The 23,349-nt window shown below is 43.3% G+C and overlaps 1 protein-coding gene across 2 annotated transcripts in view; it reads right to left on the bottom strand.

Moving 5' to 3' along the window:
* PARP8 (poly(ADP-ribose) polymerase family member 8) overlaps positions 1-22,102 on the bottom strand; it is a gene marked incomplete at its 5' end in the record, with an annotated part of 119,111 nt that extends 97,009 nt beyond the window's left edge. Inside the window, 2 exons of one of the 2 annotated variants that reach the window (XM_082497152.1) lie at positions 21,018-21,072; positions 22,006-22,102. In XM_082497152.1, coding sequence (XP_082353278.1) covers positions 21,018-21,072; positions 22,006-22,096 — 146 coding nt within the window. The remainder of the gene's footprint in view (positions 1-21,017; positions 21,073-22,005) is intronic. The other variant, XM_082497151.1, reaches the window with a different exon arrangement.
* Positions 22,103-23,349: the final 1,247 nt, after the last annotated feature.

The raw sequence follows: 23,349 nt of genomic DNA, 5'->3' as shown, positions 1-23,349 counted from the left end.
ATCCCTGTCCTGGTGTACCCATTTCTCACTGCCCCCATCACCACCACTTGGCTTTCAGAAGAGGACCCACAACAGTCAAGGGACAAAGCTAATGTATGATCTGTTTCTATAAAGCCTCTACTGATATGAAGTGTAGGCCCCAAAACCTGCTTTGGTTCTCTGAAAGATCAGGATCTGTCTAGGGAGACCTACTAGACTCTGCTCAGATGCTTTTCAAAAACATCATGGGTGACCAGGTAGACCTGATTATGAAAGCCAAAGACAAAACAATCAGCTGAGAAGACGTCACTCCCCTAGGGGAGATCAGCTGAATTCACACTCTGAGCATCTTTAGGATACCTGATAACCCTTTCCTGTTAGACAAAGCATTTCTAACACACCCAAAACGACATTCACAACACAAAATGCCTTCTATGCAGAAGGCACAGCAGTAGAAACACTTCTTGCAAAGGGAGAAGGATTCAATATCAAGAGCTGCCTTGTACACAAGAGCCTCGGGTTCCTTAGAAAAAAAGCCGAATATCTACAGATGTTATACATTGTAATATATATACACACACACATTGTAGTATCTATATATGTTTCTCTCTCTACAGGTAGACAGAGGCCACTTTCACAGCGGAATCAAAGCACTTATGCTAAACAGGAGCAAGGTTAGAAGAGTCTAGCTTCGGTACAGGGAATACTTGGTTATACATCTGGGCTTCCTACGCAAGCCAGCAAAGAGCAGGGTAGGAGCGTGACCAGCGCATCCCACCCTTCAGATAGAGCAGCTCTGCACAGCAGAAACACGGAGCTCCTGCTCTGCCTGCAAATGTGACTACCCGCAGACCTCAGTGGTTGTCCAGTTTCAGCAGCAGAAGCTAATGAAACACGTTGGAAGGGCTGCTGTTCAGAAACAGCATTGGCAGCAGCCGTTTACATAAATCTTACTCCTCTTTCAGAAAAGAGGAAACTCTTCAAAGAATAAGGGCCAGGGGGCTGGCATTCCCACCGCTGCCTCCAGAGAGCACAGAGATGACTGGGTCTAAGGGTGCACGTCAGACACTCTTCTTTAAGAAATGTATACAACAAAAAACAGTTAATGGGACCATAGATTTTAATTTTAAAGTGTCTCAGCACTGATAGATTAAATACATGCCGGCATAAAAATGCCATTCATCTTTCTTTCAGGTCCACTGAATACCTCTGAGATCCCACTGCTACCGGAAGTCTTAAATTAAAAAGGAAGATCTGAATTAAATCAGATTCTCCCTCAGACATATTTTTTTCCACGTCTGTTGAACAGAAGCGTTCAAAGGTTTATTTCAAAGTGAATCAGTGGAGGAAAATAGCTTTTGGTCAGGTAAATAAGTCCTATGAAGAATAAAATGCAGAATGATATCCTGACACGACTTACCCCGAATTGGGAAAAGTGCCCCTAGTGTCTCGTTTCACCGAAGACTTTTGTTTCATGCAGATTTAGTGGCTATACCTATATGAAACATTATATATAACAGTATATAAATTAAAGCAATCTTGGGAATAGGTACAAATATTTGTTTAACATGCTTCAATTACACTTTAAAACATTTTATGGTTTTTATGCAAATCCAAGTAGGCACAAATTGTTACAATTTAGGATCAAAGTGATCTATGGCCTGAGATGTGGGAAAGGAAGTATACAAGATTAAAAAAGAATGAATTTTTCTTTTTTTTTTTTTTTTTTTTGCTTGGTTATAATTCCATCAAACTTTTCTGATTTCAAAGGAAATTGTTCGCAATTTAAATGTCATTAGTGAGGGGAGAAAGGGACTTACTGAGCGGCGAAATAATTAGCAACTTATTTCCTTCTTCCTGCAGGGGGAAAAACTCCCATAAATGCCAGTGTCAGTGCAGACTGACATACATCCTCTTAGTCTATGTGTTAGCCTTTTCTTGCATTATCATTATGAAAGTACGGTACTGTACTGTTTTTTTCTGGGATAGAGTTAATTTTCTTCACAGTAGCTTGTACAGCGCTGTGTTTTGGATGTGTGACCAGAACTGCGTTAGCAACACAGGATGTTTTAGTTATAGCTGAGCAGTACACATACGGCATCAAGGCCTTTTCTGCCTCTCACGCTGCCCCACCAGCGAGTAGCCTGGGGGTGGGCAAGAGTTTGGGAGGGGACACAGCCGGGACAGCTGCCCCCTGGTGACTCCCGCTGGGGAGAGCGAGGGTCTGAGCTGCCCACCAGGGTCACGCACAACAGTCATCACATTAGGAGGCAGCTCGTAACAGTACATGCTGGGAACTTAGATTTCATGTAGCAGCCTAAACCACGACAGTCTCCAAATTCGAGTATTTCTGTAAATCTTCAAATACATCCAGATCCACTTTTCTTATCTCCCTTCTCCATTTTAACTCATGCAAGTCCCAGCAAGACTGTACTCCTCCAGTTTAAAAGGAACCTTGAAAAGCACCAAGGATGTGACCTTTTCAGTGATGTCCAGTCTTGTCTCAGGGTTTTACTGGCGGAAAACCATGAGAGTTGCTTTTAAAATATGCGTAACAAGACCAGCAACAGACCCATACCTCACTGCAGCTCCTGTCAGTAACTCTACCCACCACAGTCCCCATATACGTCCGCAGACTTCATTCTGAATCCTTACCTAAGCACTCTCCACTGTAACCTCTTTATATGAGCAAATTTATGTGCGTCAGGATTGGAATCCATATTTAAAATCCCACTGACAATTAGACAGATGTTACAAACCTCTCCTTCATCTTTATGCATGCATATATGCAAGTATTTCGTTTTCAGACTGCAGCCAAAAAGTAAAGTATTTTAATAAGAAACCTAGGCCATGCACATCCAAAAGCTATTCTATAATTAACACAGATTTAATTTGTTTGCCTGAAATGAAAATGCTAGTTCAGCCAGGAGTTAGATCTAGTGATTGCTATTACAGTCTGCAATCACACTCACGATTTATAGGTACACAAATTAACTTAAAGCCAAATTTGAATCTGATCATGGCACAGCCACTATTAAAAATGTCCTATGATTTTATCAGACTGTAATGTTTTAGGGGCAGTTTCCCCAACAGATTATCTATCTTGAGTTTTCTTTTTTTTTAAAAAAGTAAAATCCAAAACGGGCCAATTATTTCTACAAACAAGACTAATAAAGACTATATCCTTTACCCATATGAAAAAAACATACAAATCTTTGCAAGACCTGGATGCCTCATGCTTTACATCAAGAACTTGATGGCTAGCAAGAGAGAGGCAATGTTTTAGTTACCTGTCTATATGAACTTTTTTCCATAATACATCCTGATAAAACCTGCCTTATTCTGCAGAGCTGCACTGAATACATATGCAATTATATACTCCTTTGATTTTCACTGTATTTTATTTTCCTGTAGTCTATTTTGTCCCTGTAAATACAGGGGACAAACAAAATGTATTTTCCCCTTTACTCCTATTTTAATCATTTCAATGTGGAATGGCACATTTCTTTAGCATATAATACATTTTAAAATTCTCTCCTTTTTTTTCAAGAGGGTTCTTTTTTTCTTTTTTTTTTTTTTCCCCAGACAGGATTTTTCCTCACATGCTCTTATTGGCGATGTTTTCTCTCTGATTGAAACTTTCACAGCTGCCTTTCCATTTCCCCTTCCAAAGTATGTATGTATCTCCTTGTCACTCCCTCTACCCTTTTTATCAGTATCCAGCCATCTTTGGCTTGCCATTCTCCCTCAGTTTCTCCACCACTGTCTCCTCGTTATGGTCTTCTCTACACCCGTTCCGGCTCTGGCTGGGTAAGGCATCTCCAGCACACCCAGCTGAGGACTGGTTTTGTGTACCTAGGCTGAGCTATGGTCTCAAGTTGAATTTTCAACCTGCGTAGTTACTGGAAGGCATGAAGCTGGACATGGGGCAGCGAAAGAGCATTACTCCTGCAAGGTCCCAAAGCACACCAGTGAAGCCAGGGACATCGCCTGATGTCAATAAATCTTTGCGTATGTATACTTCAAATGAAACAAGACAACAGTGTTCACTGAATTGCGAGACGTGCACCAAAGCTACATTAGGGCAAGGCTTGCATAATCATATTGCTTTAAAATTGACCTAACAGCATTTGTCGTCGTTGAGATCCACAGATGTCCATGCTCATGCAACTATATGTCACCTTGCCCTATGCCACTAAGTAACACCTTAACATTATTTCAATTATCTGAATGCACCTGTATGCATTCATACAGTACAGATGTTCGAGTTCATAAACTCATGATTGGATTACATTGTTTCATCAATGCAATACCCATCTGTGAAAGATAATCTAATCTAGACCTTCTCTTTTATTATCTCTAGCCTTTTTAAAATATACCATCTGAGAAGGAGAACACACGACAGCAGAAACTGGTTATAAACCATGTTGCACCAAGGCAGCTTGAGGTTAAGTTGCAAGAATGAGATATATTTATTTGGGGATCAGAATACACAGACCTTAACAGTGAAAAAAAAAAAATAAGCTGTTACTTTTCTTTACTGATGAAATATATCCTGGATGTCAAGGGCTTGATGTATCCTTCACAATTCAGTGGCTCCCGAATCCCGCACGGACAGCACGCTGGCGCTGCAACTGTCATTTTACTCGAAACACCACAGTGAGGCAAGAATCTCACAACTGCTTTGTATTAAAAGATGGATTTAGAGCAAAATTCCATTGAAAAATACATGAAGCTATGTCAACTGACATCAGATGAGTTTCACTTCACAAAAGGAACTCATTAGCTGACCCAGGAGACAGAAGATTGAATGCTCATTAAAAAGTCTTTTGACATCTCCGTTCCTAACCAGCCGTGTCCCCTAAGCACCTACATTTCTGCTCCGCAGCCTGCATACAAGCTGCTGGCATCCAAGCAGCCTTACACAATTAGTCACAGGCGTACAAAAGGATTTCGGGATCGTGAGACCAAATTTTAGAAACTTCCACAGCCAAATGACAAACTAGCAGGCCTGGACAATGCAGAGGTTTTTTAGAAACATTTAGGCTCTGTTTTCAGACCAGAGCAGCCCAGTTGTGTGGCTGGGTGTGCTGTGGAGTCTCACAGTTGGGCATCCTGATACCTCTACCCCTGGGACTAGAGCAGGCTCACACGCTGCCAAAGGAAAGGGAACCACTGCCACAAAACATTTAACCGTATTTTGGAACAAAAAGAGCTGCTGTAGGTACCTAATGCTTCCTGACTCCGGACAGGAGGGAAGTACCCGAATTTCCTAAGAGTGCATGTCCCGACACGAGCCCGGCAGCTTTTCCTACCAGGCTCCTCAGGACATTCCCTTTGCAAAGCCTCTCCTCGGCAGCCTGCCAGTCCTGCCGGCAACTCCGACACATGGGAAACCAGATACGGGACAGTACGCCTTGTGAGACAGGTGCTATAAGGCATAAAGAAATCTCATTCACTTGGAGAATGGTTCAAAAGGCCAAGAAGTGTAAGTCTCTCTGATGCAGATGCCCCACTGCTCTCTTACTAGTACACTGGCACTTGCTTGGCACATTCATCCATCTTCACTTTCAATGGAAAATAAAGTTCTTCTAGGTTTTATTCTAAAAGATGAATGTTTTTACCGTGCTGTTTCTCAATGCGCTTCTGCAGTGTCATCTGCCAGTTTACTAGTGTAACTGTGAAGTAGCCGGTTATGAAGTAATGAAAGCTGAAAGTTCAGTGACCAAACTTATCCTTGTCAACACAAATACGTGCTTGTATCGGGAACATAAACATGGCATATTACATGTTGGAGGATCCCGGTGGAAATCTCAGATAAAGTAGAATTCCTCTCAAGTTTCATTAATGGATAGTTCCCATACCACTTATTCTTCTCTCAAAATGCTGTTGACCGTGACTTTGACCATGTGACGTGGACCATGTTAATACAAATAATACTAACAAAGTAATCACTGAGTACCTGAAGACTCTGTAAATAAATATACACTATGTATAAACATAAGGATGGTTTTTAGCAAGATAGATGGCCAGGCAGATGCTTAGGGTTAAGTTCTTCGAGTTTAAGTAAAAACAAACAGTACCGTTGCTTCAGCTTTATGCAGATGACTGCGGCTACAGGTATTAAAATACCAAAATACATCAAAGCAATTTGAACTATAAATGGAACTATTTTAAAATGAAATTTGGCCAAACGTTAAATATTTGCCTCAATTACTCCAATAACCTCTAACTGGAATAAATGGAATGATAAAGGAAAAATATGTCCGTATAAAGGAAATTAAACTGCTCTTTCTCTTCAGTTAGGCTTATGCCGTCTCATCAGTTTACATAGTCTAGAGGTGGAGAGGAACAGGCTAAATGTAGAAACTTTTTATGGATTTCATTTCAGTCAAAAAAAATGATCAGCAGCAAAATGAAAATGTTTATGTAATGAACTCCTGAAACTTACCAAGTACATCAATAAAAACCTCAGCAGTTCTGACCGATTGACTTCAAAATAGAAACAATCTACGGAGGAAAGTCCCAACATCACCCCAGCTCACTCAGCCTTCACCTCACAATTCACAGACTTTTCAGTAGAGTATATTACCTAGTTCATCATGAGCATATTGCAATCATTAGACACTGAAATCACTGAAGTTTGAGAGCTGTAAAGGCTTCTCACCAGCAGCAGCTAATGTCCCAATCAATGTACTGCCACTGCAGAGCCATGGGCAGCATCTGACAAGGAACTTCAAAATACTAGGGGCAGAACAGTTTGACTGTTTTACCTATCTAAGCCTTGAACGCATGCCAGTCTGATGCATAAACTAGTTTTTCTAAAATTTCATTTAGAAGTATTAGACTAAGGCGTGGTATTGGCCATCCTCAGCCCTTCAAAATAAAATGAAACAAAACCTGGCATTGTACCTCTGAATGAAATAACACTACCATAATATGTTAACACGCCCAGCTTCAACCTCCTGCCAGAATTATTATCATTAAAAATAAACGATAAACAACTCTGAGAGAAAATACAGAGGTAAACAGATAATGAGAAAACAGATATTTACATTGTGCATGTTGTCTTTTAAAGTATTTTAATTGAAGATGAAAGCAGATGGCAACAAATAACACCTTCTTCTGTCGTCACTGTTTAACACACAAGCTCTTTAACAAAGATGCCAGACTTCCACTTCACACTGGTGCAACTCAGAGCTGGATGCCGACCCATGTTCGTTCTTTTTACCACTCCCCTTAGATTTCTCTTCTGTAGTCCTTCATGCAACAGCAGCAGCACCCGAAAGGAAATGCCGAACCTCTTCCGGAGCCGAGGCTCTGCCACGTTTGGTCACACATTAGTGCTCCCCCAAGCAATGGTGCAGAACCTCTGCCACCCTCCTGGCCATTGTGGGAACTTACCAGGAAACTGAAGGGCAAAACTCATTTGCATGCACATTTAAAAAACGCACACAGATTTGAATCAGAGAAAAATGAAGCCCTCTTATTATGGAGAGCTCAGACGTGTTCAGAGCTATAAAACCTCTGAGGAAGAAGAAAGGACAGAGTGCTAAAGACAAAGCTGACACCACTTGTCTAAAATCAACATGCACTCACGCACTGGACATGGTCTGGAGCAGCTGCAAGTGCTGCAGCTTTGTGCATGCTTGATTACTATATGAAATTAGCACTGGAAAAGAGGTATTCTCAGCTTAGCTCCTCTCCAGGAGAAAATATTTTATGCTGAAGCTGAAGGACCCTGAGCCCCCTGAGAAGCAGAGGCCATGACAAAGGTCGGTGATCCATCTTCACCTCCTTTTATCCAAATTTCACAGATACTGAACTCACAGAATTCCTTCCATTTGCCTAGTAAGCTTTTTGCTGGCAACGGACAGGTTCTTCCGCCCCCATGTATTACTTCATTGAAGTAGTTAATTATTTATTTTACCTGACCTGACTCCTGCCGAACAGTGCTGTGGAGCTATGCTATCTGCCACTCCGCCACGAGTCACACTTGTCCTGACACGGGAGGAGAGCAGTCATTCGGAAGCGCACGCTCCCGCGGCAGGCTGCCAGGCTCTGCCCCACAGCAGCCTGGAGAAGCTCTCCGTCCTGCTCTGAAACATCTCTGATCAAAGATGGTCACTTGAGGTAGATCCCAGTGCTACACCCACTGAGGTGTGGACAAGCAGCCTTCAGGGAGGGTATATGCACAAGAATTTCACCCTCCCTCCACTTACACGGTTGTGCAGGGCCCAGCCCATGGCCCGTTCCTCCGGTTGTACCCACTGGCACACCACCCCACCAGATTTCCTTAGCTGTACAGGTCCTGTGTGCTGAGGGCACACTTCACCCATCCTGTGCCCACAGGGCGGGTGATCTGCACAACAGGCAAACCTGGTTTTCAAGCCCGACCCCTAAAAAACCCCACAGACATACCCAAGGAGTCCAGGTCACACTAGTGAAACTCCACCAGTAGGTTTGCAACGGGAAGAGTCTTTCATCTGTCACTTACGCCTTTATAAATCAAAGCTGAAGCCAACATAGGAAAACCTCAAACAGTATCATAGAGGGCAAAAAGTCACCTTCAACCAGTTGTATTACTGGACAAATACATGAAAAGAACATTGTAATGACCCCCAGAGCAAGTACTGAACACCCTGGGAAGTAGAGAGTAACAATTAGTAGCACTGCGCACCTAATGAAATGTGCATTGTTACTGATGGAAATATCAGAAGGTTTCCTATATTTGGAGGAACAGAATTAAAAGAGAGTTACTGGAGAGAGAGTCCCAAGGGTCCATAAAGAGTGTTTTTTAAAGAATAAATAACACGTAATATGAAGAATGGGAAACCGTAAAAAACAATGTCTATTTTTTAATTGCTTTGCAGTTCTATTTGAAATATTTTCTATAACGCATAAGACCATACAATTTTTATTGGCTCATGCTAAAATGCTTTCTTACACCTGTGCAGCATCTACAGTGAAAGATGTGAAATACATACTATTTCTAAACATCTCTGTTCAGTCTTATTTAGGTACAACAGAAATCTCAAAAACATCCCAGGTAAAAAAGCTTTCTAAACCTAAACCAGCAAACAACTCAGGCTGCAGCTGCAATTATTTCAGTAGTGATTTTTTTTCTAGCCACCCACATATTAGACACCAAAACCAGAATAACGAGCAGAATGGACATGTGATCACTCTCATTAACTGACTGAGTGCCCGTTGATAGTCTGGTGAAACTTCCCAAGAACCGAAACAAGCATTTCAGGATATACATATAATCTGAAGAGAACTGAGACAGGCGATCTATAGCTGCTCCATGCTGTTAACTTGCATAGTACTGTGGTTTATTACCAACTAGTTCATGTCTGTCTGCCTCAACAATACAAACACAACAGGTAACAGTTTTTTTCAGAATTAATCAGTATGCAGAGCAACTCCGGAGAACAACAGGCCGGAAGAAAGAAGGGTGGAAAATGACAAGTTAGGAAGGAATGGCAAGGCAATTGTAACGAGCCTATCCTCTCCAGTAGCACAGCCAAAATGGAAATGGCACGATCAGGGTTGGTGTGAGACCTTCTCTAACTTCTGCAGTTTGAAGTCATTGTGATCTCTCAAGGGGGAGCGCAGCGGTGGTATCTTCTGTGGGACAAAACATTCCTTGTGCCAGAGGGATCCTGTGGGAACATCTGTGTTGGACCCAGACAGGCAAGTGCTCTGTCAAGCTCACCCCAGCACTGCAAACGAAAAAGGAGACCACCGCGGTGTCTCGGCTAGTGCCTTTGCTCACGGGGTTGCAGCACACGCAAACCCGAGACTTGTGTGCCGCCGCGCTGCTGAGAGCACCTGTTAGCTACACAGGAAAACTTCTCAAGTCTCTGTCACTTCAGGCACCTCTGCCCCATTTTGGTGTCGTCCTCCCCCCTTCAATACGAGCCATCTCCAAAAACATAATTCGTATCTCACTGTATCAGCTTCCATGAAACTTCCTTACCTGTAACCTAATACGCAAACACAAATAATGTGTAATTTCACTTTGGTATATAACTAATCGTGCATACATTAAACTCTTCCACTAGAAGTCAATGAAGATAACATACTGCATTTATATTTAGCTTTGTTCTATTTAAACTTCCTTAACAAGATGAATATAATTATAGACAGGTCCTTGGTGCTGTAAGTTGGCACGACTTTACTGAATTCCATGGCAATTTGTCAATTTAAATTAGCTGAGAATATGGTAATAATGTTACATCACATAAAGTACAACAGATAAATAACCTGGGACAAAATACAGATGGGAATACGCTGTAAGCAGCCAGAGTAATGGTGAAATGCTCATTAATACCAGCAATTGATGATGATTTGCTCAGCGCTTTTGTCTAAAGTTCTGCAACTGTTACATACGCTGAAACACGTTGGAAACATGCTTTAGAAATTGCCATGCCAGACAAGACATGCCACCTTCCACAGGGCCTTTCAGTCAAAGACTTGGCCCACTGTGCTGTTGGCTGATGATGCCTTACTAATGGGGAAAACGAGGAAGGACTCTGTAACCAGGGTAAAAGCTTTTCTTGACCCTAAATGACGATCAGTTTATGTCCTCCATGAACGAAATCAATAATAGCTTTTGTAATTTCCATCCTGACTCATGTAACTGCTGCTCCTGTTCTCTTCATGGACAGCAAATGCCTAATCCTTATTAGCACACTGGGAGGCCAGCATCTTCCACGCGCCCCTGCCTGCCTTGAAGCCAGACAGTGCTAGATGTAAAAGGTATTTACACTCTGTATCTCTGTGTGTTTGTCGTCCTTGGCAAAGGTCAGTTTTTAGCTAAACTACAGGATGAATGCGTTTCTTCATGCCTTAAAATAAAGGCATACACTTTTATGAAGTAGTATTTTTTAATATCTAGTTATTGATGTTTAAACACAGAAACAGTATAGTAAGCAATTATTCATCACAAGAGGGGCAATCTTAAACAAATAAAAGCGTATCAGTGAAACATAAATTCAGGTACAGAAAGAGCCTGAAGTCTCCCTCCACTCATCTACTCCCTATAGTGTGGTTCGCAGGGAGAATGCATTTCTTTTAATTCATTCTATAGAGCTAAACCCAAATAAACACTAGAATTCCTCACAACTTGTCGTTTTAAATAAGAATACCAAAACGAACAAATAAAATGTAACAGCCAAAACACGGAATTGTAAATGTCCTTAGATTACTGAGCAAAATAGCTTAACAAGAAGAACTAAACTGGTGGCTGCTAATCCCATGCAATTTTACTTCAGTAATGAAGGCACAACAGCTTTAACCACCACTAAAGTTTGATGTAAAAATTCCATCAACAGCTAAATCTGGCATAGGGAACATCTAGAAAGCAGGCCTGTATGCCAAAGGCGATGCTGCTCTTGTGTTATGCAGATATTTGGGGGGGGGGGGGGAAGATGTATGTGCACATAGGTCTGCTAAAGGCAAGAGAGCCAAGAGAGCATGCATCTTTGGTGGGATGATTACTGTGACTCTCTACTTTGTACTCTAGAGACCAATACTGAACTTATATAAAACTTCTGTTGGCCTGAGATAACAAAATTAGTATGTGCCCAGGGAGATTCTTGCAGAGGTCATGTTCCTCCCGTTCCCACCTAAACGTCGCCAATTTCACTCTTCTTGTCATCCACTGACAAAACATGAGCCCTTCTTCAACATATAAGCCTACAAAATCCTACTACTGAAATTTTATGCCAAGCCTAACAAGCCTTGTTCTATAGGATGATTAGAACTCTTTACAGCAAAATAATTCTCTAACTTAAAAGAAAAGAATTAATAAGCTGTTTTCAGCTGTAACTCCATTAGAGCCACAGCCATGCACAAAAGATTTCATGTAATATTCATAGAACTGTATTAAAGCAGTGGACTACCTTAATTTATATACTTTCCTATCTATAAGGGAAGGCTGTTGATAGAGTCCGTAACTGCCATACTCAGGCATTAGCCAAATATATGTTTCCAGAAGTTTTTAGTACTTGAAGGCTACATTTTTTCAGTCTGAAGTACTGTAAAACTCTTTTTTTTTTTTTCTCCAAACATTACCACTGTTTTGCATAAATATATACTGAAATGACCAGATTTCACCCAGTTTCAATCTGGACAAAGTCAATATATTCCTTTTAGTTGTTTTCACAGAATAGCCCTCGTGAAGGAATCACCGTTTCTATTTCTACTAATGGTTGTCTCTACAAAAAGCTCTGGAACCATTTTGAGACTCAGCTTAACATTTAATACCAATTCTGAGTGAGTGACAGGTAAAAAGGTTTTCATGTGGCCCAGCAAATCACATTCTTAAAAGAGGACTCTGTGACAACCAGGTTTTCAGATGCTGAGGCTAAAAAGACTGGGGAAGAAAAGCATGGTTTGACAACTGGCCTTCTGTCTGTGCCCTCTGCAACGCCAGCGACTCGGTAAGAAAGCATCACAGCAAGCTTTTTTCCTCGGATAAATTGCAGCTCTCCCACCTCGCAAGAAAGTCCTCCAAATTGAGAATACATCTGCAAAGAAGGCAGAAAACAGAACTCTGATCTTCATAACTCTCCCTCCCCCCAGCAGGTGAAAAAAATCACCTGGATTGCCATTGACTAGGAGAAATAAGGGCCAAATAAAAATTTCAGCAGTATCCCTGTGGACCCAAGTGAACCCCATCACATCAGTGGAATTACTCTGGATTCATACAGCTGTAATTGAGATCAAGCAGTTGAGTATCAGCAAGCACTTTTATGACAATTAAGTGCTTCCCGGTTTTAGCACCTTTATCAACCCCAGGGTCCTAATCTGACAGGAGAGCGTCCTAATTATTTTCATAATTAGCTGTATGTATGATTATTACGGGGTGAGAACTCCCCATCAGAGATGAAGTTTTCAACACTAAGGAAGAAGAATAAGCTAGAATAAGCAATACCACCAAAAAAAAAGCTAAAATAAAATATTCTACCACTTTCAGAAAAGCTAATGACCTGGAATACCATGTCTCACCCATAGGCTATTTTTTCTGCTTGAGAGCAAATGATATCTGTCACAAACACCTTATTGAGTAGAAGCATGACAGCTGAACGGTGCAAAGTTATCCTGCCTTCTAGCTTGGCTCTTAAAATATGAAAAATTCTTATCTATAAACATAAAATGGAACATTCATTTAAAGCAACAAGATTCCAAGATGGCAAACTGTAATATACGAGATGAAATGCAGAATGCTACACAGTTTGAAAAGAACTTATTCTTTAATTACAAACTTCTCTCTTCAAATGGTGTATCACCGTTTTTTGCACTCTCTTTTGGCAAACAGTACATTTCATTACACAGGAGACATGCTGTTGCCCCTTTTATTTCTGATCAATGCCTCGAGGCTGGAAGGAGACGTCCAGAGGGTTTGCTAGTTTCTTTGAGTTTCCGCTTCATCCTCAATTCTTTGCTCCAGACAGGCTCCCACTGAGCACTACAGAAGTCTCCCTCAAAAGAAGTGATTCTGCTCAATCGCAATCACCAGGACATGCCAGGGTCTTCTACAACAGCCAGGAGAAGCCAAAGCCTTCTACAGGGCTCAGGCAGGTACTCTGCCTTCAAGGAAGCTATGGAACGATGCTCACCCTCCAGCCCTTACCTAAGACTCTTTTCTGCCTGTTACCTTACGTGAGCATGTGCAGAACCACGACTTACGCCCACGGGATTACAGAGTGCCAAAAGCACGTATGATGGTGCTTAGCCCGTGCAGTAGGGGAACACAATGTCTGACATAAACCTCCTTGGAGATAATGGGTCCTCCCAGGAGAAGCCTGACTCATAAAAGCATCAATTGTTCCCGGTCCTCAGGCAAGGCTCTTTCCTGCTCTTCCTCCCATAGAAACCGGCTGGATGCAATCTTGTGTGAGCACGCAGACGGCTGTCAGGGGAAGGCGATGGTGTATTTCTGTACCTTGTTTAGTCCCTCTTCTTTCAGTGAGATTTTCGAGCTACTGCTGCACAGGACAGCAAGCTTATCTTTATGAGTCAATTTTACCCTGTTAAAAGGAGCTGCTTTGCCTCAGATGAGACCAGTTCAATGGAACATCTATAAAAATCTTCATCCTCCTGTAGCAAGGAAGGCATTAATTCTTACGAGCTGTCCTCTTAAGTGGGATTTATTTAATGCCAGGGCAGAATTGAACATTGGAGTTTTTCTAGATTTACTCACACTTCATCCCTTTCTTAGTTCTAATTGTAACTATAAGTGAATTCTCCCAGCAGTTTAAAATTTACTTCCCCTCTAGGTGCTGAAGCTTATTAAAGTAGGTATTTTGACTCTGAGTGATTAGACTCTGACTCAAATGAGAATACATACCCCGCACACTAAGTATTCCATGGAAAAAATATGCCAACAGGTATCTTCGGCTCTTTATTTATGAGCAATGAAAAATATGGGAAATTATTAGAAACTAACAGGAAAAGCCAGAAATGGCATTAGTCCCAATACAGAGGAAAGTGATCTAAATTAATTTTGTCAGAGTGAAATCTGCTTTCAAATTTATTTGTCTTATCACATTAACACTTTAACAATGACAGCCTACGGGTCTATTTTTAGGTACTTAATATGTTAAAATATGTGATGAAAGAAGACAAAGAAGAAGTTACTGAAAACGTTTTCTGTAAAGACATTCAAGCACTCTTCCCAACTCTGTGCTGGTGAACCACTCAAACAACAGCACATACGTTTGTACGACAAAAAACACCTGCATAAAGATTGTGATGCTTTTTAAAAGTGCTAAAAGTAATACTGAGACCACTACATGGCGTGGGAGTTTGGCACTTCTGAAAACTAGGCCATTCATTTAAGCGCCTAAAAATGTTTTTTTCTCATGGAAAGGTAGACGTTCACAATTTGAATGTATTGTTCTTAGTATCAGTACAGTATGCAGCTGAAAGAGGACAGCCACTCACTTCACCGGACCAGTAAGAGATCTCCACAAGACCATACTCTCCCTGAAGTATGGGATTTTTACAAGATGCAATGATAAGGACTGGGTTAATGTCAGGCAACGCTGATTTTCTAACAGCAAGGGTCTGTTAGACACAAGACCATCAAAAACTGGCGAGATCAGTAGGACCGTGAGTAGAATGGTGCTGATTTTGCTTTTCACAAACCGCCAACATTGCACTTTTTTACACTGACTTTTTTACTATAGTGTTCTACTAGAACTCTTTTTAGGATGAATCATATCTTAAATCACACCTACTGAATCTCTTGTAGTATCTATCAAAAATCTATCTATAGGAATGTATGGGTAGGTTTCATGTACGTACTCCACACTGCCAATACTAGAAGGCAGTATAAAGTCAGAATAGGTATGTTAGCAGGAATTCATAGAATGGAAAATGCTTGTCTTAAAGAGAGATTTTAAAACTGAAACTTAATTATGACCTGACACAAAACTGTTTTTTAAAAGTACCCAAGGCTGCATTCAACTTCATATACAGAATCTTTAATGAAGAAATGAAAAACACAGTGCTTGCCATGTTATATCTAAACTAGATTCCTGTCTCATATCACAGATTTCTCTCCCAGGAAATGGTTCAGTCCCAGCAAAAATGTTACGCCATATTTGATAGGAAAGTTAAAAATGAAAGATGATGACTAATCTTCCAGGTATTTTGAAAGAGCAATAAACAGACAGCTGTTTATGCAAGCTGTGTATCTGGTTTTCACCCCTCTCTTACTGTAGTAGAGGTAGATTTTAGGAATGTAATTACATATTTAATAACCTGAATACAACGTTAAGCACACCCATCAGCAACAGAAGATGAACTGTACTTGCGCCAGCCCTTCCTAAGCCCTGTGTAAAACTGATTCCAGCTAAACTAAAACCATTCAGAGCAATGGATTCCATAAAAATCATCTTCTTAAGTCACACTTTCATAGACACTTTTCATCTTATGTAAGCCACCGCTGCTTCCAAAAGGAACAGTCCAACCTTCTCTTCCCAAACATTCCATAGCCAGTAAACAAATTGCCATGCAATGAACCCAACAGAGGAGCTAGGTTAAAACTCATCTATTCAAAAAAGGTTGGTCTTAAACTACATCATTTTGGAAAGGAAAGAAAAAAATGAAAATGTTCAGAAAATTATTCCATTTTGATATTTTCTGATGGACACAATTTTATGTTTCAGTTTAAAAAAATGCGTTTCAGTTCTCTCTCTCCTCTTTTTGCTACAGTATATATAAACGCAACATACATTTTAAGATAAAAACACTCATCAGTTAGGCCCAAACCATTTTTCTTCACAGCTTATTTCGTACTGAAGACTTTCAGTGTCATGTGAGTGACACCAGCATTTCAAAATTATTCACCAAATGGAATCTCTCATGTAGGCAGTTCTATTAAAGTCACATAAGTAGCAATTGGGCATACCACCAAAGGGGGAAAAAAGGTTATCTGTATCTATTTATCATCAAGTGGTTCAAACACCTGGTGGACATAACGTGCTAGGACTTCAGATAGTGGTTTTTGTCTCTAGCTATAGACAGCCACAAGCAATTTAGCTACTCTTTCAGAGGCATAGCTCCCCAGCTGTGAAATATTTCACTGCTACAGTGAGGTGGGAATTAATTCATCAGTTTACATGAGAATTTCTGATACTACAATATAAGCATTATGTGTAACCTCTGGAATAGAAAACAAAAAGCCAAATATTCAAAATCAAAACAGCCTAAGTTAACAATTTGTGATTATTTTAAGCAAAAATAAACAATTACTTCAGACCAAAATTCAACTTTCCTTGCTTCTTCAGAACTGCCATTGTTATAATCATTGTGCTAAAGTACAAAAAGCAGAACACAAGAGTCCACTGTGCAAACAGGAGACGGTAATTCTGCTGACAAAATTAATCTGTGTTCAGTTCTTACAGGTCTTACCTAGTTTCTTTACAATATGCTGCAGTGTTAGATCTGTTCTCATGCACAGCCTTATTGTCATCGTCTCTTGTTGCCAATGAGAGTTAAGTACATATTTGAATGAAGAGATATTTATTTCAGGACTGATATGATGTCCTTATTTAGCCTCAGGAGAAAAAAGGGGGGTGAGAAAAACACTGAAAAATTGAAACATCTTTTTTTTTCAGGACAACCAAGCACTGCTTCTATGTAAAGCATGTCAAATGACATATCATGTGAAAACAACTTCAGAGCCTCACGCTTTTTTTTTTTGAAAGATGACAGATCAGCAGTTCTGCTCAGTCTCTCCAGTTTCTGGAGGAGCGATGTTTTATACAGGGGCAGAAAATAGGAAAAAGGAAACATGAGATTCTTTTTTTTTTTTTTTTTAAGAAAAAAAGAGAAATCTATGTGTTCACACTTTAATATCCTTTTCAGATCCTGCAGTAAAAAGCATAAAAAATCCAGCCATTTCTGATATTCTGCAAGATGTAGTTGAAGAGGAGTAGATCTTGCACAGTCACAGCACCCAAATGAACACCTCACTTTATAAGAAATCTATCACCCTACTTAGTGCTTTCTGACAATGAAATTAAAAATTATTAAACTGATAACAATCTGTCCCATATTTACTGGTCACATTATGCACAAAGATGTGCTTTCACTAATCAATTGCTAATTACAACCTTCCCAAACCAGGAAACACCTCTGCAGTGTCAAACAACTCTAATTATTTGGAAGGGTGAACACAGTGCTACTATACAGAAGTATAGTAAAATACAATGCAAAAGGTTTAACTGGACTGCATAGGTAAAGGATTATTTATGATAATTCACACAATACAAATACATTTGTACTTACAGAGATTCTTCCCTTGTAACTTTTCAAGAAAAATCATGCAAATGCAGAATCTCCTTGAGGGATATTTATGCCCATCCAGCGATCATTTACACATAGATTATTTACACAGTGTAATAGCTTAGTATCACCTAAAGGTCAAGTGTTGGAAGGGGTCTATATAAAGAATAAAAAAATAATAGTTTTCAGTTGGTTTTCCTGGAACCTCTGTACTTGAACAAAAGCTAAGTCATGCCCTCAGGGTTTGGTTCAGCACTTTACTGTGGGAATACAAGTTAACTCCACTGAAGCGATGATGAATGAGCTCAGGATCAGGCCTAGCTGTTTGGATTGATCTGCAGCAAGGTTATGTACAACCTCAATATTTGAATAGTACTAATGTAGGAAGAGTCTGTGCTATCAATCCAAGCAACAGGGAAAAATCAGATAAAGTCAGAGAAGTTGGCCCCAAGAAGAAAAATCTCACACAGATAAATTTAACAGTTTAAAGAACAAACACAAATAAACCTTCGGTCCTCATCATAACTGAAATAATACCGGTACGCTGACTTCCATGGACTTACACTGATCTATTGAGAATCTGGCTCCGAGTTTAAAAATCAAGACTACTGGTATATGGACTTAATGGGCACTACAGGCAACTACAGTACGCAGAGGAAAACCCCCAGTGATGTTTAATTGCTGGTATTGTCACCTGCCTTTATATAAGGGTAAGACAAAAAAAAAATCTTCCTTATCAAATAGAAAACTTATTGCCTTCCCTCAAGGGTTTCTGCTCTTGTATCTAGCAAGCAAAGCCATAATACACACTGACCTAAAGGAACATCTAAGGGAAACAAAGCTTGAAAAAGTCTTAGTTCCAAGGATGGCTAATGAGGGCTATAGTACTGTAATCTTCCTTACACACCATTTCTACTCTTACTCATTTAAATCTGTTTCTCGGTTTGAACATCCATCCAGTGAACATCGTCCACCCTTTTGCCTGTTACTCAAAAGCCTGTGTCCCTGTCGGTTCAAAAAACAAAGTCATCAGGCTGCACATCTGAAGTGACTGGACAAGGCCTACGGCTGATGCCCACGTCTATGATCGTGAGCTAACAGAGGTTTTGAAATTTAGGGACAATTCCTGAGGGCAATAGTCAAAAAATGGAGTCACCACTCAGGCAGTCCACAGCTGCATCGGTGGCAGTAAGAAAAAAATCACAGCCAAATGCAAGAAAAGGATCCTTAGATAGCCTTGTGCTCTCCTAAACTGGTACCACACACAAGTCACTGCTGTTGATCCTGTACTGGAGACTTGCCCAAATGCTGCACACAGTGCAGTATAGCTGCTGCTCAGCCAGCACCTTCTCTGAAAAGAAACCACTAACTCATCTTTGATGAAGTTTGGCTCTTAATAGTCAAGGCTTCGGGTTTTCGTTTTCTGTGCTTCACAAGAGAGCTTACTACCATAAACCTGCCACTCAGTACACCGCTCTTCACTGAGAATACTGTAAAGCATCTTCTAAATCACAGTACAAACATGTATAGACCATGAAACACTTATCTCAAAGGATACTTTTTAAATGTCCTTAAAATGTGAAAAGGAAAGTGAAATTTGAGTACGCTCTACATAACAACCCACTTTCACCCATTTCTGTAAGCACAACGTTGTTTCTCAATACAGTTTGAATTTTCAAGGTCCTGAGACTGGTTTCCAGTCAACAGTTTCCTAAGCAAATGCTGACCCCAGTTAAAATTCAAGGCTGTGGGATGTAAGGCCCTCTTCCGTCTCTCAAAATGTTTTGTTCCAACATTTATAAACCAGTTTGTTTCCCATCAGTTATGCCCTCAGGCTTTTCACTTTATTCAGCTTGGAAAATGGAAACAATAGACAGGTTTCACTTCCTGGTTTCTTGCTGCAATATTTGGTTTAGAAAGCAGTGCAAAGTAACTTTCAAATTCAATCATTTTAATTACATGATAGATAATATTTCTATTAGATATTTTTTACTGTATCACGCCTTTCAAAATTGTCCTTTAAAACAGGACCACTCTATATGTTTTCACATACTAAAACCCTAAATGAATGAGTGTAGTACAAGCAAGCTAAAAATACATCGATTCTCAGCTACTGGGTGAAATAGTCTACTCCACTGAAAATGACCAAAGTTGTCTTTTCCTTCAGTAGGAAGAGGCAGGGTAGTGAGGTGGGAAAGTATTTTGCAGAGCCATTCCGCAGCCTGGGGACCACCTGGGCGCTTGGTCCCACAGCCAGGCCCCAAAGCTCGCCCAGAGGGCAACCGATGGCTGCGGGAGTGCTGCCTGCACTGAAAGGCTCACTTGCACACAATACAGTGCTTCAACCTGACGCATCCCAGGTAAGAAAAAGATATCTGATGAACTGAGAAAAAAAAATTAAAACAACAACAAAAAAATCAAACCTAGACTTCTTGCCAAGTCTAATAAAATTCAGCTAGAAGAGATCGACATAGCATATACTGTTAACACCTTATTAAGTAAAAAGGTAACTAAGAGTCAGGGAAATGAAAAGGATGGGTGTTCAAGCTTTTACATATATTTCCTTTTGAAAACAGACACACACAACAAATGCTGAAATATAATTAAAAATGTGTACATGCACAATTCAGTTTATAACCAAAAGCTCAGAACCACTTAGAAATAATATTTAAACTACCATTCAATAAAAACATTTCTTAGCCTTATAAGCTATACTGACATTTCACTTAATGTCTCAGGAATTTGATTTGGTCAATTGCAGACAGTCTCGCATCTGTCACGGGACTAAATATGGCTCTCACGCAAGAGCATAAGGTGCTGATGTGAAATTTGGCCTATTAGTTATTGAAGTCCTAACTTTTCACAGTTTTTTAATATGAATTAACTTTACGTTGACACCTCTGCTGTGGTTCTGTTAAGTTTACGTACAGCAGAAATTCTACATACCCACATAAACTAAAAACAAAAAGAGAAACGGCGAAGCTCCACGGAGCAGCACTCAGAGGGACGAGCCTCTGACAAGCAGGATCACCTTTCTGATCACCTCCCTCGACACTTCCTCCTGGGTTTACGTTCGCACGAAGGCGGATGATTTACCGATCCTCCTTGCGAAAGGAAAGGAAACAAAAGAAGCCTGCCAGGGCTCTGAACCACTGCACCCCGCTGCCAGCAGGAAACCAAGGGACTCATTACTGTAGAGGGGAAAAAAAAAAAAAAAAAAAAAAAAAAAGTACCTTTTGGAGCCTCCAATATAGGTGAAGGTAAAGGTGGAGTCTGAGTACCTGAAATCTGAAAGACAAAGAGCTGCATTATTACAACTTGTCTTCATTTTGGCTGAAATAGGCGAGGTTTTACAGAGCGGCATCCAGCTGCCGGCACGGGGGGAGGTGGGGAGGGTTGGGGGCTGCCGGGGGTGAATCAGAGGAAATGCAGCATCTCCCCCCCCACCCACCCCCCACCAGCCCCTCGCAACAAGTGCCCGGTGCTATGGCAACGGCAGGGATTTCCATTGTCAGAAACGGCAACAGGCAGCCACAACCCGGGCTCCTGCGGCGGCTCATCGCGGCCGCCACCGCACCGCCACCGAACCCGCGAACCCCACCGGGGGGGCAGGGGGCGAAAGGGTGAGGCGGTGGTGGGGGGGTGTTTGCAAGGAAAGGGGGGACGTGCCCCCGGCACACACACGTACACCCCACTCGTGCCCCCCGCCCCGGCCGGGCCATAGCGGCACGCACGGAGGAGGATGGCACCCACAACCGCGCAGCCCCCGCCGGAGCGAAAAAAGCCCCGGGGCTGCGCCAGGCAGCGGGGGGGGGAGGGAGGGAGAGCACGCACAGGCACACACTCACCCACACCCGCCCGGTTTTGTCCGTGGCCACCGCCACGGTCCCCGAGTCGGGATGTCCCCTTCCCTTCCCTCCCCCCTCCCCTCTTCCCCCCCCGCTTCCCGGCCGGCGCCTGGTCTCATCTGCCCTCACATGCCCTCAGAAAGAGAGGTGGAGGAGGAGGAGGAGGAGAAGGAGGAAGAAGAAGGGGGCTGAGGGCAGGCGCACGCCGGGGCGGCGGCGGCCCCCGGTCCCGGGAACGGCGGCGAAGGGCACGGGCACAGCCCGGGCCGTCGCGCCGCGGCGGCAGCGGGGTCCGGGGCGGGCGGGCGGCGGCGGCGACAGCGACAGCGACAGCCTCCGCGCCGCCAACCTGGCGCCCGGGAGAGCAACTCACCTGCAAACAGGCAGTCCTTCTCCGCCTTGCACTTTTGGATCACAACGTCAATATCCTTCTGAATCCTCTCTTGTCTTGAACACATCCCCATGAAATAAATCCCAGGGGAAAAAAAAAAGCAGCCTTTATTTCCACCCCGCCCCCACCCCCCCGCGCTGCCAGTTTTTTAATTTTCAGTCCGAAAGATGGACCCTGGGGCTGGCGAGCAGGAGTCTCCCCGGCGGCCCGGAGGGATCCGCTCGGCCGGCTGGAGGACGGCGGAGGAAGGCAGCGGGAGCCGATGTTGCATGCCCAGATGTGCCCGCCCAGATGTGCCGCCGCTGCCGGCGAATGGCAATTTCCTCACAACGGATCCAGCGGAGGGTGGCGGCGGCGACACGGGATCCCCCCCCACCCCCCAGGCCCTCTGGGTTTTTTGGGGTTGGTTGGCTGGTTTGCTTTTTTTTTTTTTTTTTTTTTTTTTGAGGAGCGAGGAAAGAAAAAAAAAGGAAAGGAAAAAAAAAAAGGGGGGGGGGGAGGGGGGCAAGCCGACCCGCCGCTCACATCCCTGCCCCTCCCGCCAGCAGCGGCGATCGCCGCGCAGCACCAGCAGCAGCGGCAGCGCGGAGCCGGCGGCGGCGGCGCCCGCACCCGGTCCCTGGCGGCGCGGCGGGGCCGGCGCTGCTGCAGCGACGCCGATCCGCAGACCCTCCCCTCGCTCCCGGCCCGGCACGTACGGCCCCCGCCGGCTCCCCCGGCGGAGGCGGCGCGGGGGAAGGAAGAGGCGGGTGCACAGAGCCGTACGGGCGGCCCGGGAGGCAGCGGGCTCGATGGCACCGGCCCCGCCGCCGGCCCTCGCCTCCTCCTCCTCCCCCCTCCCCCCCCATCCCCCGCTCCGGCCCAGGGCATAGGCTTCCTCCTCCTTCTCCTCCTCCTCCCCCCTCCTTCTCCTCCTCCTCCTTCTCCCGAGCCGTGAAGAAATGCAAATGGCAAGTGATCCGGGCGGCGGGGCGGCTCCCAGGCCGGCACCGGGGGAGAAGCGGGCGATGCCGCGCCGCGCAAGGCCGGCGGCGGCGGGGGGACACGGGGGAGAGGAGAGCTTCCCGGCCGGGCCGCGGAGGGGGAGCGGAGCCCGCTCGCCCTTTGTCCCGGGGGGAGGAGGTGACGGGGGGGAACGCCGTCCCGCGGCGCCCTCCCCCGCCAGCCGCCCCCGGGCACGGCCGGCCTTCTCTCCCTCCCTCCCCCCTCCTTTCCCCCCCCTCCGCTCGCGTCCGCGCCCTTCCGCCCCCGCGGAGGCTGCGCTCCTGCCCGACACCGCGGGCGGGCGCCGGGCCCTTCCCCGGGCAGGACGAAACTCGGCAGCCC

Source organism: Vanellus vanellus (genome assembly GCF_965231255.1).
Source record: "Vanellus vanellus genome assembly, chromosome: Z".
In the NCBI taxonomy this organism is placed as follows: Eukaryota; Metazoa; Chordata; class Aves; order Charadriiformes; family Charadriidae; genus Vanellus; species Vanellus vanellus.
This window is presented reverse-complemented; position numbering and strand designations above follow the sequence as displayed.